At 42.7% G+C, this 16,313-nt stretch overlaps 2 protein-coding genes across 13 annotated transcripts in view; one reads left to right on the top strand and one right to left on the bottom strand.

Annotated features, from left to right (window-relative positions):
• Nucleotides 1-818: 818 nt before the first annotated feature.
• LOC308623242 (germ cell-less protein-like 1) lies at nucleotides 819-5,977 on the bottom strand (the record flags this gene model as incomplete). The annotated part of the gene is given in 3 exon segments (XM_081245356.1): nucleotides 819-856; nucleotides 859-1,565; nucleotides 4,938-5,977. Coding segments are annotated over 3 exon segments (1,587 nt in total). The 5' UTR covers nucleotides 5,780-5,977.
• Nucleotides 5,978-14,826: 8,849 nt separating this feature from the next.
• Nucleotides 14,827-16,313, top strand: part of LOC308623249 (WASH complex subunit 2A-like) — a 56,778-nt gene continuing 55,291 nt past the window's right edge. For 6 of the 12 annotated variants that reach the window (XM_081245378.1, XM_081245377.1, XM_081245376.1 and 3 more), the window contains exons 1-3: nucleotides 14,827-14,938; nucleotides 15,024-15,146; nucleotides 15,928-16,092. In XM_081245378.1, the coding sequence (XP_081101504.1) occupies nucleotides 14,936-14,938; nucleotides 15,024-15,146; nucleotides 15,928-16,092 (291 nt within the window). In that variant the 5' untranslated portion in view covers nucleotides 14,827-14,935. The remainder of the gene's footprint in view (nucleotides 14,939-15,023; nucleotides 15,147-15,927; nucleotides 16,093-16,313) is intronic. The other 6 variants (XM_081245382.1, XM_081245374.1, XM_081245381.1 and 3 more) reach the window with 1 other exon arrangement.

Below are 16,313 nucleotides of genomic sequence, written 5' to 3'. Positions count from 1 at the left end.
AGTCATGGGGATGTAATTTACAGCATGGTGACTATAATTAATAATACTTATTTTATATTTGAAGGTTGCCAAGAGAGTAATCTTAAAAGTTCTCATCACAAGGAAAAAATCTGTAACTATGTGTAGTGATGGATGTTAAGTTGACCTGCTGTGGTGATCCATTTTGCAATATACACGAATATCAAATCATTATGTTGTACACCTGAAACTAATATAATGTGATATGTCGATTATGCCTCAAACAATTATTTTATTTTTAATTTTTTTCCATGAAAAAAAAATTAATGATTAAAAACATATATAGATTGGAAGAATATTCGACTAGGAGGAGGAATCATAAAGAGCAGTTGAAAAAATTAAAGGACAGCTTTAAACACACCAACTGAAACAGCATTTATAATTGGCCAAATTATTCCTTTAGCATTCTTTTAGCCAAATAAAAATAAAACTTACAGATGGATAATTGAGGTTCACTAACATTAGGTAGGATCAAAGTTCAAGCTAAAAATTAGCTCTATATTTGGCTGCAGAGAAATGTGAAATTTACCTATGGCAATTTTCTACTGATGTCAAATTAAAAAGCATGAGTCGACATCTTTATAACAAACGGTTTGACAGATATTTTCTTGGCTTTAAAATGTTTTTTGATATATGCATAGAAATGTAATGAGGATAAGAATAGTCTTCTGTATTATCTGAACAGTTCATAAGGCCTTTGTCACTGTTAGTCACCTTAGATGTGAATATCCGCAGGGCCATTAAATTAAAGCTGGCCAAAAAAGTTTACAAAGTGCTACTGTTTCCAACGGATGAGATCCTCAGTTTTCTGGATTTTCTGGATGATGATTATTTTCATTCTTTTTTCTGGCGATATATACAGGAAGTTACAGCAGATATATAAAGGGAAGATCAGAAGCCTGCTGTCCAAGTTCATCACTACTTGTTCCTGGTCCTTTTCAAGTGTAAGTATTTGATAGCCAGTTGTTCTACTACATATTAGTTTTCCACTACTATCAAAAGAAGCCAAACATAATCTAAATGCTATGCTCCTTCGAGGTTGTAAACTGACAGTTCCACTACATGGCTGATTCAATGTATTGCGTTTGAAAATGATGTATCGATTGGTGTAAGTTACAAGCAGGTCAAAGCCGAAGTTAAAACCTGTCCACCGCCAGCAGCATTCACCATCTTTGGCAAGCTTTCTACCACACCTCATGCTATTTCCCTCTAGCTCTTCTTTATTGATTTCTTGAGGCCCCACCTCACTGTCTTGTTCTGCCCGGAGCACAGCAAACCACTGCTGTTTATACACAGAACATAGCCATTCTGAAGGTACTAGAGAATCTTGTTCGATAATTCTCGCGGAGGCCAAATCACTGATAATATATTGTAACCTTAAATGTCTGAATACTGACACAGATGGTTTTCCTTGCTCAGTTTCAAGGAAGGTCATACCTTCATAATCTTTTCTCCTCTTAGAAAACCAGACATCTGTTTCAGTCAAAAGCTGGTTTAAAGATCCATTCCAGGAAGGCACAAGTTGAAGGAACATCCACTTTTTTTTTCTTGGTATAAATCCCTTTACACTTTCTTCTTTCTCCCTGAACCAGCACAAATAAAATAACGTGTACTGCTCAGAGAGGTGGTTTGATCATTTTGATCACTCCATTTCTAAAAGACAGTATTTCATATGAATTTTAACAAAAGGATATATCTACAAAACATGTTACTTCACTACCTCTACTTTTAACATACTTTGTGCACTTCTAAACATCTAGAAAGACTAGATGTTTCAAATAAGGACCTAAGTTTGTCCACTATATACACAGTAGTGTTGAATAAACTGCACACATGTAACAATGGTTAGATCTGAAAGTGTCTTCTACATAGGAACATTCTAATCTAGAACACTTCGTTTCTCCCAGTACCTCCTTTCTGCCATCCATCCAACATTGGGCAAGTATAGGCACAGGTGTCACTTAGATGTGATTTACAATTTCACTTCCAAAGGCCCTTTTCAGAAGATGGCCTTTCAATGAATTTTAACACAAAGTGTACAAAATGTGTTAGTTTACTAACTCTACTTTTGTCATACATTGCAACCTCTTTAATATCTAGAGACTAGATATTATAAAATTGGGACCCATTGGTCCAGTATATACAAAATATATACAGTAAAGTTAAACAAAATGCATGTAACGTATAGAGCAATGGATAAGTTGAAATGTTCTAGTACCTGCTAGCAAAACATCTTTTGCAATCTTTCCCTCCCACCTCCCTAAACCCAATGAACAAGCACAGAGTATACTGTTCAGAGAGGAGGTTTAACAATTCCATTTCCAAAGACAGTATTTCCCATCAGTTTTTAAAAGCTATTTACAAGAAGCATTATTCTACTAAAATTACTTTTAAATACATCGAGCACTTCTAAACATCTAGAAAGAATAGATATTTCATATAAGAGCTTACTTGTCCACTATGTACACAGCACTGTTAAATAAAATTGCACACATGTAACAATGGTTATAATCTGAGGTATCTTCTTCTAAATATGACCATTTTGGCCTGAACCATTTCCTCCCTCACTTCCTTCTCTCCACCGCCAATCCAGTGGACAAGTACACGCATGTGTAATGCTTAGAGGTGGTTGAACAAATTCATATCCAAAAGTCATTTACAGAAGACAAGCATTCCTATGAATTTCAATAAAGTATACAAAATGTGCTAATTTTACTACTTTGTCATACACTGGCAACCTAGACTAGATGTTGCAAAACTAGGACTCAATTTGTCCATTATATACACTATATACACAGCAAAACAAAATGAACATACAAAAAATGGTTTTGTCTGAAAATGTCCAGGTATGAACACACTAGCATATTACCTTTTGCAATTCTTTCCCTCCCTCCTCCAAACCACTGAACAAGTATAAACAATAGTATACTGCTCAGAGAGGTGGTTTAACATTTAACATTCCCAAAGACTACTTCCTGTGAATTTTAGCAAAAAGATATTTACAAAGTGATATTTTACTACCTCTACATTTAACATACGTTGGGCACTTCTAAACATCTAGATGGACTAGATGTTTCAAATAAGGACTTAATTTATCCACTATATACAGAGCAGTACTGAATGAACTGCACACATGTAACAGTTACAATCTGAGAGTGTCTTCAAAATACCAGCATTCTAGCCATTCTAAGACCAACCCCCTTCTCTCTCTCCCCCCTCCACCAACCCAGAGGGCTATCATGCTCAAATTTTCAGAAGACAATCTTTCCTAGAAATTTTAACAAAAAATGTACAAAATGTATTATTTACTAACTCTATTTTTGTCATACACTGGCAACCTCTTTAACATCTAGAAAGACTAGGTGTTGTAAATTAGGACTCATTTGTCCATTATATACACTATATACACAGCAAAGTGAAACAAAATGCAGGAACATAAAAAAGACAATGGTTAATCTTGCCTCACTATAAACACACTGGCACAGAGCTCTTTGCACTTCCTTCTCCTCCCCCCGACCTTGAACCAGTGCACAAACAAACACAGTGCATACTGCGTACTGTTCAAAAAGGTGGTTTGGCCACCCCTGCCCCCCCAAAACAACATTTCATATGAATTTTAACAAAAAGATATTTACAAAATGTCTTTTTACTACCTCTACTTTGAACATGTATCAGGCACTTTAGAACATCTAGAAAGACTAGATATTTCAAAAAAGTACTTATTGTCAACTACATATACAGTAGTAAGGAGTAAAATGCACACACAAAACAATGATTCTAATATGCAAATGTCTTCTAACTGTGACCAGTCTGGCACAGAACCTTTTCTTCCTCCTCAGCGTCTTGCATTCCATGTCCTCTAACCCACTGAACAAACGTGGACCTCTGTGGCTCCTGATGTCCTCCTCTAGAGGTGGTCAAACAACTCCATTTCGAAAAGTCATTTCCAGAAGACATTTCTTTTCTACGGTTTTTTTTAAAGAAACAAATGGGCATTTACAAGACATGTGACTTTAACTCTATCATACGTCGGCAACCTCTTCACATCTAGGCCTATATGTAGTGAAAAGTTTTCTTTCGAAAGGTTGGGGGGAAAGTTGAGAGCAGCTTTTTCATATTATATACACAGGCCTTCTATAAACGGCCAGTAAATCTTCCCAAAGGGTGGCTGGCACTTCCTATTGGCCGCATGTGGTACGTTATTCAACCATTTCTGTCTTCCGACATCGAGGTCTTGGTAGAACGACGACCAACTGCCCGATGACCCGCGAACGTTCCAACCGTCGTCGACCAGGGCTCCGCTCACCTTCTGGGCCCGTTAAGGCCTTTGTCCGTCGTTGTCCGGACGAGGTGAGGTCTCGTTCAACTGGGGCAGAGAGGTCACCTCAGGTCCCGGATCCGCGCGGGCTCCAAGGCCTAAGGGTGGCTGAGCTGGCGTCCCCGTAGACGCCCCTTCCCGGGCCCTCGAGGCTCTAACGGCCCTCCGCGGCTTTCCACTGGCCGCCATTCTTCTCGCCCTGCCACGCCCGACACCCAAAGGCGCCACGTCCTCGGTGGCCTACCGGGGGCTTCGCCTAACCCCTGCAGCGTGGGGTCAAGAGACCCGGCGGTGGGCGGGATCTGGGCTCCGAGGGGCCGCCGCCATTAGGTCGCGGAGGTGGGGGTGGAGGAGCAGTTCGTTGCTGCTTCCAGGCTCGGGCCCTCTCAGTTGGCGGCTGCGGCGAGGGCTCTGGGGCTCGGCAAGACGCAGCCTGAGCCTGTCCCAGGGGCCCCCCAGTTCACTTGCCGACTAGAGGCCGGAGGGTCTGGAGGGCCCCGGGCTAGAAGGCCGCGATCCGCTTCTTACCGCGCTCTCTGCCGGAACTGACTTGGCAGTTCTCTTTGCTGGCTAGAGAAGAGAGGTACCGGGGAACATCCACTTTTTAAGGGCTGTGTATACATCCATCTCCACTTGCATCACAAATAAGTTAGAGGAACCAATGAGTTGTTTCATGACATTTATACTGAGTTCTTTAAGAAGTTCAACATCCTGGTGAGTCATCAGATTGTTTAGAAGCCATTCAAGGCAGTTTTTCTTTACAGAATCCAGTCCATAGGTCCCTGCTGATGTGTAATAGCCACATACGGTTTTCACATTAACTGTTTCCTTCATTGTCTCACCACACTGCTGTATTAAACCATCCAACTGCAGCATACAAGCTGCTGCCAAAATGGCAATAACTCGACTGGGCTTTATTAAGACATCATCTTGATACAATGACCCAAATGCCACCTGCAGTGCTTCTATATCAATACTCTGGTCTGGAATCTCCAGTTCAATAATATTCATGGTGGACTCCTTCCATGAACCACTGAACATACTAGAAAAGTAGCCAGATTGACATAAATATATTTTGTGTAAGTTCCACTCCTCTCCTAGAGCACAAATCTTAATGTCACTGTTTTCACCATTTAAAAATAATGTTTGATAAACATATTTGGATGTACTCTTCACCTTTTTCCTTTGAGGGGTGTTTAAGAGTCGCTGCTGCTCGTCCCCTTCCTCCTCATCCTCGTCTGTCTCGGGATCGGGGTGGCAGTAGCAGAAGGCCCCCCTGCTCCGCTTGCGCTTACGGCTGCCCAGACAGTAACCGAAGCCGTGGGCGGCCACGTCGCCCCCACTCTCCGGCCTCCGGGCCGAGCCCCCAGCCCCAGAACCCGGATCCTGCTGGGCTCGGGCTCGCCCCGGGTGGCTCAGCACTCGGCTGCTCAGCGAGCCCATGGGTCACGGCTCGCAGAGACTTCAGGGAGCGCACCTCAGGGAGCCCAACGAAAACGGCCTCCCGCCATGGCCCGCGCCTCTACGTAGCCCGTGTGCCTACACCGCTACCTTCTCACGAGCAACCGCGACCGTTCCGTTGGACGCTACCGCCTCCATCCTCCGTCACGCCCTCCGCGTCTCACCGCGCAGCGCGCGCGGACCTCAGGACCTTGCCCCCTGACTTTAGCAATCACAATTTTTTTTAAAAGACTCCTTTCCAAAGCTTAGAAGCACAGACATTCATAAAATGACCTCTATTTCTTACATTCAACAAAGAAAAATCCCTAAACTCTTTTCTTACATTCAATAAAGAAAAATTTCATTGAAGAAAACTGCAGAGTCAGTCCCAGTTACAAAGGAAGTTCATCTCTTTTCGAAGCATCACGTTACCATCCTGTGCCCTTTTGCCAGAGGACTCAAGATTTATAGCCAAGGCAGAAAGGATATTTCCCACTGGCACCTGCCTGGTGGTTTAAGTGTTAAACCTAAGCCTCAGAGGAGAAAGTCCCCATTCTTGTTTCAGATTCTAATGAGAGACAAGGAGGGAGATATCTGAACAAGCTCTGTGAATTTTATTTTAGGTTGGACTGAGCAACAATATGCATATCAAAAAACGATTGGCCTTCCCTGGTGGTGCAGTGGTTAAGAATCTGGCTGCCAATGCAGGGGACACGGGTTCGACCCCTGGCCCAGGAATATCCCACAAGTTGCGGAGCAACTAAGCCTCTGCGCCACAACTACTGAACCTGCGCTCTAGAGCCCATGAGCCGCAACTACTGAGCCCATGTGCCACAACTACTGAAGTCCATTTGCCTACAGCCCGTGCTCTGCAACAAGAGAAGCCACAACAACGAGAAGCCCGCGCACCGCAACGAAGAGTAGCCCCCCTCACCACAACTAGAGAAAGCCCGTGCACAGCAACAAAGACCCAATAGAGCCAAAAATAAACACAAATAAATTTATTAAAAAACAAACAAAAAACCAAGCAGATTGTCATGAGATTTTGAATTATTTGTCAGCTACTCCTTTAAGGTCCTCCCTACAGATATTAACCCTCCTTTTTTTTTAAACAGGAGATTCCAGGTTGACATATATTTAAGTTAAATTGAACTCTTTAGTGCACTGACGCTAAAACATTATTGCAATACATTGTAAAAACAAGTTCAAATGTCATAGCATGTGCAAGAGTGCACACACACACACAAACCTACTTTGAGCCTGTGTCTGATATTTTCTACTCTCCTAAGTAAAGAACAAAACTTCTGCTGAGCTTTTTTAAAAAGTGTAATTTAGGGATTTAAGATTATGCAATAAAAACAGTCTGAAAGTTACTCCCCTCCATGCTGTATCCTTATAAATGATACAACAGATATAAGAAATAAATCGTTGACTTCATGTCTGGGCTTGAAGTCATGAAGGGGGATTGCTTGAGCGTACAGAAACAAACAATGTGGCCCCCCAAAGAAAGAAATTGATATGAAACCATGGGAGAAGCCAAGCCCCCAGGTAACCTAAGTTTACACCCACATAGGAATTCTGCTGAATCCTGAATCAGGTGGGAGAATTCTAAACCAGAAAATTAGTGTACAGTCAAGAAGTGCTAGTGTCCGAGGAATGCCACTGCCATGGAAGATAGATTAAAAACTATCTAAAAACTAGCAAATGGAAGATCTTATACATGATCGATAGATCAATTAAAACAAATTCATTTAGTATCTTCAGCAACATAAAGCAAAATAAAACCAAAGAATTATGAAAAAGAACCAATTAGAAATCTTGAAAATTAAAGCCCAAATTGTTGAAAAGAAAAACCTCCAAAGATAGTCTGAGTAACAGAACAGACGCACTGTGTGAATTAGCAAGCTGGGGATTAAGTTTACGGGGTTTTACAGAATAGAACAAAGAAATAAAGAAGATGAGAAAGTTTAGAGACATAAAGAATGGATAAGGACATTCCACCTTTCATTTAGGAATTCCAGAGGGAGAATATAGAGAGAAAGGAGGAGGTAGTATTTAATCAATGGCTAAGCATTCCCCAGAAGTGAAGAAAGCTAAGAAATTTCAGAACATCAAAATAAAGAAAAAAAATGCTAAAAGTTACCATAGCAGAAAGAGAGTTTAACTTTAAAGAAATAAGGATCATATTTTCATTGTAAATTTCATTAGCAACACACCAAGAAGACAATGAGATGATATCTTCAATGAGCTGTTGGAAAATAACTGTCATTTTAGAATCCTACACTCAGCTACAGTATCACTTTAAAGCACAGGCGAAAGGAAGGCATATTTTAAGTATTCAGCATTTAAGAACCAACAGATTCTCACTGAAAGAAGTACTTAAGATGTACTCCTACATACAAAAAAGGCTGAAGGAATACAGAGGAAAAAGCAGTATGAAAAAAAGTAATCTTAGCCAAGTAATCTTACACAATTCAGTCAATCCTATAGTTTAAGACTAAATTAGTATTAATTGCCAAACATGTTTAAAACAATTTAGAGTTAGAATTCTGGATGATATGAACAGGGGAGTTGGGGAGAAGGGAAACAGCAGAAGGAAGTGAAAATGTCTTGTCCTGTTTAGGAAGAGTATATACATACTGATTACCTTTAGATTTTGTTAGGCAAGTATAACTTTATGTGTGGGTATAAAAAATTAAGAGTAACCATTAGAAAAAAAGCAATGGAATGTATAAATTTCACACCAACAGAGGAAAAGAAATGGAACAAAGAAAATTCAATCAACCCAACAGAAATCAGGAATGGGGAGAAAAAAGAAACAAAGAGACCACAGGAAATAGAAAACACAAAGTAAGGTAATACGGTTAAATCCAAACAAATGATTGACTATAATGGGAAAAAAGATTTAAGTGAATAAAAAATGGGAGATTCATGTGAAAACATCATTCGAGGAAAATTAAAATTGCCAATAAGCTTAAGAAAAGATGTTCAATCTCACCAGTTAACAAGGAAATACAAATATATGGCATTGAGATGCCATCTTTACTGACCAGATTGGCAAATACTTTTAATTTTGGTAATAGCACGTGTTAGTTAGGAAGTGGGGCAAGCAGTTACCCTCATAGCCCACCATTGGGAGTGTATATTGGCACAATCTGGAGAACAATTTATCATCTCTATTAAAACCAAAACATTTGCATACAGGTGCAAGGAATTTAGTCAAGGATATTCTAGCAGCATGGCTTATAACAATGAGATATTGGAAAGAACCTAAATGTTTCCCATAATTGGGAGAACAACTAAATAAGCCATAGCATGTTCATACTGCAGAATACTTTGCAGTCATTAAAAAGAATAATTTAGATTTATTTGTGATAATATGGACAGGCATATTGTGAATATTTAAAAATACACAGAATGAAGGTACAGAATTAGTTTATACATGTAAAACCACATAAATAAATACTGTGTGTGTAGACAGACAGACAGACACATGTACAAAAACACCTAGAAAAAGCTATGAAGGCTTAAACATAAGACTCAGAGTTAAGATCGCCTCTGAGTGGATGAGATGAGATGAAGAGTGGAGTGAGTGGTGTGTGTTGGCTTGTGGGAAGAGTTTGGGGTGGGGTAGATGCAAGGGCTTTAGTCTTCTTTGTAAAGTCTGATTTTACTTTCAAAGAAATATTTGTGTATTATTTGTTGAATGAGTTTGCTTACAGTTCTTTTCCCCCCTCTGGATGTGCCTGCCTTTGCACAAATGGCAGATTTGCTAACCTAGGCTATCTAGGCATTCAGGGAACAGGCTGAGTAGGCACAACAGGATTTATGACCTCTCTTCTCCCTCCCTTCTACCCCACAGTACCCCCTAGATGCTGGAATCTTAAGGAAGGAAACGGGGCTGCCATATCCAGCTGTGGACTAAGGATGGTAGTACCCACTCTTGAATAAGCAGGTTACCAGCACCCCGCTAAGTGAAGCTGTGTGTTTGTGTGTGTGTGTGCGCGCGCGCACGTGTATGCTGGGAAGTCATCTTTTATGTAAGTACGCTGGAAAAATTATACTTCACATAAGGTTTCAGGGACACAATGAACGGTACAGCTTCTGAACTATTAAAGCTTTTTTGTGACCTCCCTTGAGCTATCCACTTTCTGAACTCTAATGTGTAACATCAAGAAAAGGAGGTGGGCTTCCCTGGTGGCGCAGTGGTTGAGAGTCCGCCTGCCGATACAGGTGACGCGGGTTCGTGCCACGGTCCGGGAAGATCCCACATGCCACGGAGCAGCTGGGCCCGTGAGCCATGGCCGCTGAGCCTGCGCGTCCGGAGCCTGTGCTCCGCAACGGGAGAGGCCACAACAGTGAGAGGCCCGCGTACCGCAAAAAAAAAAAAAAAAAAAAAAGGAGGAACCTTCTCCTCTTTGGCAATGAGAAGTTGGAAACACAGCCAGAACAGCTCTTTACGTCAGTGATTAGTCTCAGGCTTATGCATTTTGCTATTTTAAACTTCTCCCTTATTTCAAACCAACTGCTTATGAATCTTTCCATTTGGCAACCTGGAAATATTTAATTAGAGCTCTTCTATAATGATGTTGTTGTAGAAGTAAAATACTTAGGACAACATCAAAAACAATTCTTTCTGGTTCTCCAAATTCCACACTGCAAAGTCCAGTGTGTTTCCTCTCTGACCCCGACGGCCCTCAGAACTTTCTCTATACTCTGAAACCCCAGTAGTAAGTTATAATCTGCAGGATCCATTTGGAATTTACAATATTGAATTCCTATAGTATTGCCAATTGTATTGTACCACTGGTTCCTTCTATCTTTCTGTTTCTTTCTCTCCTTTGAAGCTCCTAATGCAGTGGTTGATTGGTTACTTGATTGATTAGAATCTGGAAGTAGCTGGTGTATAATCATCATTAATGCTTGGTTCCCTGAGCTAGCGTTGGCTAGGTGCCTGGGACAATGTCTGGGCAGAACCCTCATCTTCTCCCCTGTGGTCCATTAGCCCAGGATGTTGCAAGGAAATTGTGGAGAGTCCTGCTGAGTCTGAGCCCCCCTAAAGCCAACAGTCCAAGAGAGGGCTACTTCAGTTTCTAAGCCTAAGCACTTTTCTTCCATTACCACCCAAGGAGTTTGGCCCCAATACACCCCGCTCCCACCAAGGATCCACTTCATAATTTGTGGGGCCCAGTTCCCTGCCTCCATGCGGGCCTCCAGAAGCAAGTCCTGGCCTCTCTCCACTATGACAGCTCTTTCTTAGTCATTTTCCATATGACACAGAGACACACTGGCTGTCAAGGTTGGCATCATGGAGCTGCACTGCTCACCAGGGGACACTTAGTCTGGCTCTTTATCCCAACATACTTTAATTTCAGGAGCCTAGGCATCACCTGGGAGCTTGTCAGAAATGCAGTGTCTCAGGCCCCATCTCAGACCTATTCATTTACAATCTGCTTTTTAACAAGATCCCTGGCAGACACCTGGGCACAGAAACTCAGATTAAGCTCAGAGAAGCTCAGATTAAGGCTCTAGGCCTGGGATCTCCCCTGATACAGTTGACTTCACAAATACCATGGCAGGAAACTCCTCTAGGATTTTCACTGGTTGACAGTTTTAATCATGTAAGTGTAGCAAGAGAATGACCAGTATGACAGGTAGATTTATCTGAATTCTCAGGCATCGTTATTGCAGTGCAAGATTTCTTTAACATGAACAAATTCAATACAAAGCATGACTCAAAAACATTTGAAGGAATACTAGTAAAGAGAGTAAGATTGAACACACAGGAAGGGGAGTTCAAAACAGCACCATCCCGGGAGAAGCAGGAAAGGCTCAATCAAGAACATAGTGGTCACTGGCCTTGGGCAAAAGGGGGGATGACTTTTCCAGAGACTGAAAGAAAGGAGCGGAGGCAGCATGTAGCCTGCTCTTTTTGTTTGCCTAGCATCCCTTCTTCCTGCTTTTGGTAACAGTCCCAACTTTTTGTTTGGGGACCACTTCTGTCCATTCTATGTGGTCTTGGTAGAAAAGCCAATAAGGGGAGTGGGAATATGACCCAAGGGAAGCTAATGAGATTCTATTTATCTCAGGAATGTGAAATTCAGAGGAGAAAACCAAGAAGAGAAATGACTGGAACTGAGTCCTTCTAGTGGCAGGGGCTCAGAGGAGACTGCCCTAGGTTCCTCTGCTTTATGCTGTTCCCAAGACCAGTGTCTGCTTGCTTTCCTTAAGTTCTGTGCGCTTTGCAATATCTTTCCCCCAAATCCTGGTTTGTTTGCCAGTCAAATTATGTTGTGTGCAAAGAAAGAACTGTATGAGATACAGAAGGTGTAGACATAGAAACATTTTAAGTTGAGGTGAGAAGTCTGTTTTCTCTGGAAGAGGCAAATAGGATGGATACTTTGAACCACATGGTAAAGTTATGGAAGGGATCTAATCAAGGATAAGTGCATAGAGCAAGTATAAGTAAAAGGACTGCCAGTCAGTGCTGAGGGGCCAGCTAAGTTTGCAGAATATGAAATCGCAGTGATTTCCTTGAGTAACCTAGGTGTAGGAAAGGAGAAAGGGCATAGTTGGACTGATTCAAAGCTAGGAGTTAGCAGAGACCATGTGTCAGAAACATAAGGTGGGGATATGAAAGGGCTGTCAAGAGAAGTTGAAGGCTAATATCATGGGCTGCAGGCAGGACAAGCAAGGAAATGAAGCTAAGAGGGCGAAATGGGGAGGAGGGGCACTGAGAGACTGAGGCTTGGGTTAGTTGAGAACAGACCAGGGAATAAGAGAGAGACTTGGAAGTTTAAGAGGCTGCTCTATTGCAGTCCAGATTTAAAAGTCAGAAAGTTTCAGCTGCTAAGGTCCAGGGTGTGGGTAATCCACGGACTTTGAGAGTTGGAATGTAGATTAAGGTTATTAAGGCACATTGAGGCCAGGGTCATCCACATGGCCACTGAAGTTGACCATGATGATGTTATATAAGATGTAAGTTTGGTAACTGGCTCACCTAAATTATACCAACCAAGTTCTTAAGTGGTTTTGTTTAAAAATATTTTAAATGAATGTATGGGAATGGCCAGGAGGTTGGTAGACTGCAATTTAAAAATGAAGTTCCTTCAAGAAACTACTAGCTATGGAGTAACATAGTGGCTAATGGTGTGGGTTCCTGGCTCTGCTGCTTTGCTGGCTGTCTAACCCTGAGTAAGTTACTTATCCTCCCTGTGCCTCAGTTTCCTCAACTATAAAATGAGCATAAGACTACCCGCCTCACAACGTCATTGTGAGAATTAAATGAATTAACATGTATAAGGTGGTAAATGCTGAGCACTTCATAAATGTTAGGTATTGTTATTAAAGAGGAGACTTTATAAATAAACTATAATATCATGTGATACTCTATGACGAATATTTGTACAAGGATGTAGAAAAAAACTGAGGGGGGGCACTTAAAGCTATCCTTGGGATAAACAGGGAAGTCTTCAGTAAAGAGACAGAAGCAAAAACAAAACAAAGTCCAAGAGTTTGATAAACAAAGGGCATAGGGGAAGTGGTAGGATCTATGTTCAATGCTCACAGTATGACAGGCACCGTGCTATTTTACAAATATTATCACATTTAACGCAACATCCCTGCAAGACATGTAACTTCCTTTCACTAAGGAAAACTCACAGGGATTAAATAACTTGGGCACACAGGAATGGAAAGGGTATTGGACAGCATACAAAGGGTATCTAATACAAAGGGGAAAATAACAAACCACTACTCTTACCCAAAAATCCTATTCAAATGGAACTTTGAAATCACAGTTCTGAGCTTATTGGGCCCCCGGCCTAAAGAGTCCCATTCAAGGATATCCATATACTGGTTTGTCTACCACTCCACTCAGTCCAGGTCCCAACAGCGAATAGCCCAACTAGTGCCTAACTAGCCTAACTAATAGCCTAACTAGCCTAAACTGGAATCTTCATTTTAAAAAGCAAGTTGGTCTGGAAGAACAACTCTGCAGAGGGGCCTTCAGGGAAGTGTGAGGTGGAATAGGTAGGTCACTGAGCGCTCGTGGGAAGGTGGGAAAGCTGAGGATGGATTCACATGCAGGGATGAGATTATAAATGGCTTTTGCCTGTCATATGAGAAGTTTGGACTTGAGTCTGAGAGCAATGCGGAGGAAGTAAAGGATGTTTAAGGAGGCCCTACACAGTGAGCTGAAACCGAGCATGTCGTTAAAGTACGATGACAGCCAGATACATCAATCTCCAGAAAATCTGGGCTGACCCCCAGACAGGCAGAGGAGACTCAGCAAGGAAGAGGAGCAGCGGCGAGCTCTTCCTCCCTCCACATCGCCGGTTGTTTAAAGCCCCTCGGCTTGTTCTCCCACACCTCCTTTTGGCTCCTCTCTCTAAACACACCTGGCTGCCTGCGTGCTTCCGAGGCTAACCACGCGCCTCCACCTGCGACCTCCAGCTGAAGCGCAACCCGGCCGACCCACCCCTTCAGCGCCCCCTGGCGTCCGCACCCTTGATGTTTTTTTTTAGTGAAATAATTTTTTAAAAAATTTATTTTATTGAAGTATAGTTGATTTACAACGTTGTTTTAATTTCTTCTGTATAGCAAAGTGACTCAGTTATACATATATAAACTTTTTTCATATTCTTTTCCATTACGACTTACCACAGGATATTGAATATAGTTCCCTGTACTATACAGTAGGACCTTATTCATCCATTCTGTATGTAATAGTTTGCATCTGCTAACCCCAAACTCCCAATCCATCCCTCCTCCACCCTCCCTTCCAATTGGCAACCACAAGTCTGTTCTCTGTATCTGTTAGTCTGTTTCACAGGTAGTTCATTTGTGTCATATTTTAGATTCCAAATATGTGATATCATATGATATTTGCCTTTCTCTTTCTGACTTACTTCACTTAGTATGATAATCCGTAAGTCCACCCATGAGACTGCGGGGCTCTTCTAACTCGCGTACCTCCGAGAGCAGCCCGCCCTCCTTCCGCAGAGCCCCGCATCCGGTCACATGAGGCGCAGGTCACCTGCTCTCTGGTCACGTGAGGCCGGTCACGTGCCAGGGCCGCACCGCTAGCTTCCGGAGACTTTCGGGGCTTAGCGGGCGCGGTCCTGTGGCTCCCTGAGCCCACCGAACTGCACAGCCAGGATGGTGAGGGCGGGGGTTCGGGTGAGGGTTTGGCCCTGACCGCCGCCTCCCCGGAGCTCAGCCCCTCTTCTCGTCCTTCCCGCTGCAGATGAACGGGACCACCCCTGACCAGGAGCGGCCGCCGGGGTCCGAGCCCGTGTGGGAGCGGCCCTGGTCGGTGGAGGAGATCCGCAGGAGCAGCCAGAGCTGGTCGCTGGCAGCCGACGCCGGCGTGAGAGGCGGGCCCCAGGGACCGGAGGGGAGGGCGGGCCTTCTGGGGTGATGCGCGGCCTGCGAGCGGGACGACGGGAGCCCCCAGCCCCCCTCCACCCAGTCGACCCTGTTGCCTCTCGTTGACTTGATAACGTCCCTTCTCGCCCTCGAAAACTCCCGGGTGGTAGTCCCCAGGCACTGGGGCGGAGGCGGGCTGGTTGACCTTAGCCCTCTCAGTGCTCCCACTCGGACTGCGGCCCTTCCTTGTTTGGGTTTTCTAGCCAGGCCCCCAACTCCACCCTGAGCGGGGATCGGCTTCGGCCACCTCTCAGGCTTACATGGCACTAGTTAGGCTATTCCATGTTGGGACCTGGACTGAGTGGAGCGGTAGACAAACCAGTATATGGATATCCTTGAGTGGGACCCTTTAGGCAGGGGGCCCAATAAGCTCAGAACTGTGATTCCAAAGTTCCATTTGAATAGGATTTTTGGTAAGAGTAGTGGTTTGTTATTTTTCCCTTTGTCTCTGATCCCTGTAGAATGACAACCAAACAGGGCTTTTAAATTCCTCCAAAAACGATATAGCAAATATCCATTGACTCATTGCCACTGTTCTGATGATCTTTCTTAATGTTTTTCGATGCTACTTGGTCTTGGTACTGTCAAAAGCAGCATCCTTTTTACATTCCAGCACACGGTTGCACACACACACAGGTGAAAGGAAATGGGTTCTTTTCTGTTTTGACACGCAGAATAGGTGCATATAATATTGATACTACTGTATGTTTTTTTTTAAATAGTTACTACAGTTTCTACAGGAATTCTCACAACAGACTATCTCTAGGACCCATGAAATCAAGAAACAAGTGGATGGACTAATTCGGGAAACTAAAGCCACAGATTGTCGACTACATAATGTCTTCAATGACTTCCTTATGCTGTCTAATACCCAGTTCATTGAGAACGTGAGTTACTTAGTTACATCGGACTTATAAAAAAATAATACTGTTAGAAGGAGCAAGAGTCACTGTGATACTAAGTGACCCATTATTAGGCTCTCTTAAATTTTGGTGAAGTAGTAGTTCTTGGTGATTGATGCCCCCCCCCTTTTATTAGTAAAGTTTATTGTTTTTCAAGCCTTTGAAAAAACCTAACGATAAAACTTCCTCATATTCCAGTGTTTTCA

The sequence above is a fragment of the Mesoplodon bidens genome (assembly GCF_964165515.1).
Source record: "Mesoplodon bidens genome assembly, chromosome: 1".
NCBI classification, from domain to species: domain Eukaryota; kingdom Metazoa; phylum Chordata; class Mammalia; order Artiodactyla; family Ziphiidae; genus Mesoplodon; species Mesoplodon bidens.
The sequence above is the reverse complement of the archived record's forward strand: the minus strand, read 5'-3'. Positions and strand labels throughout refer to the sequence as shown.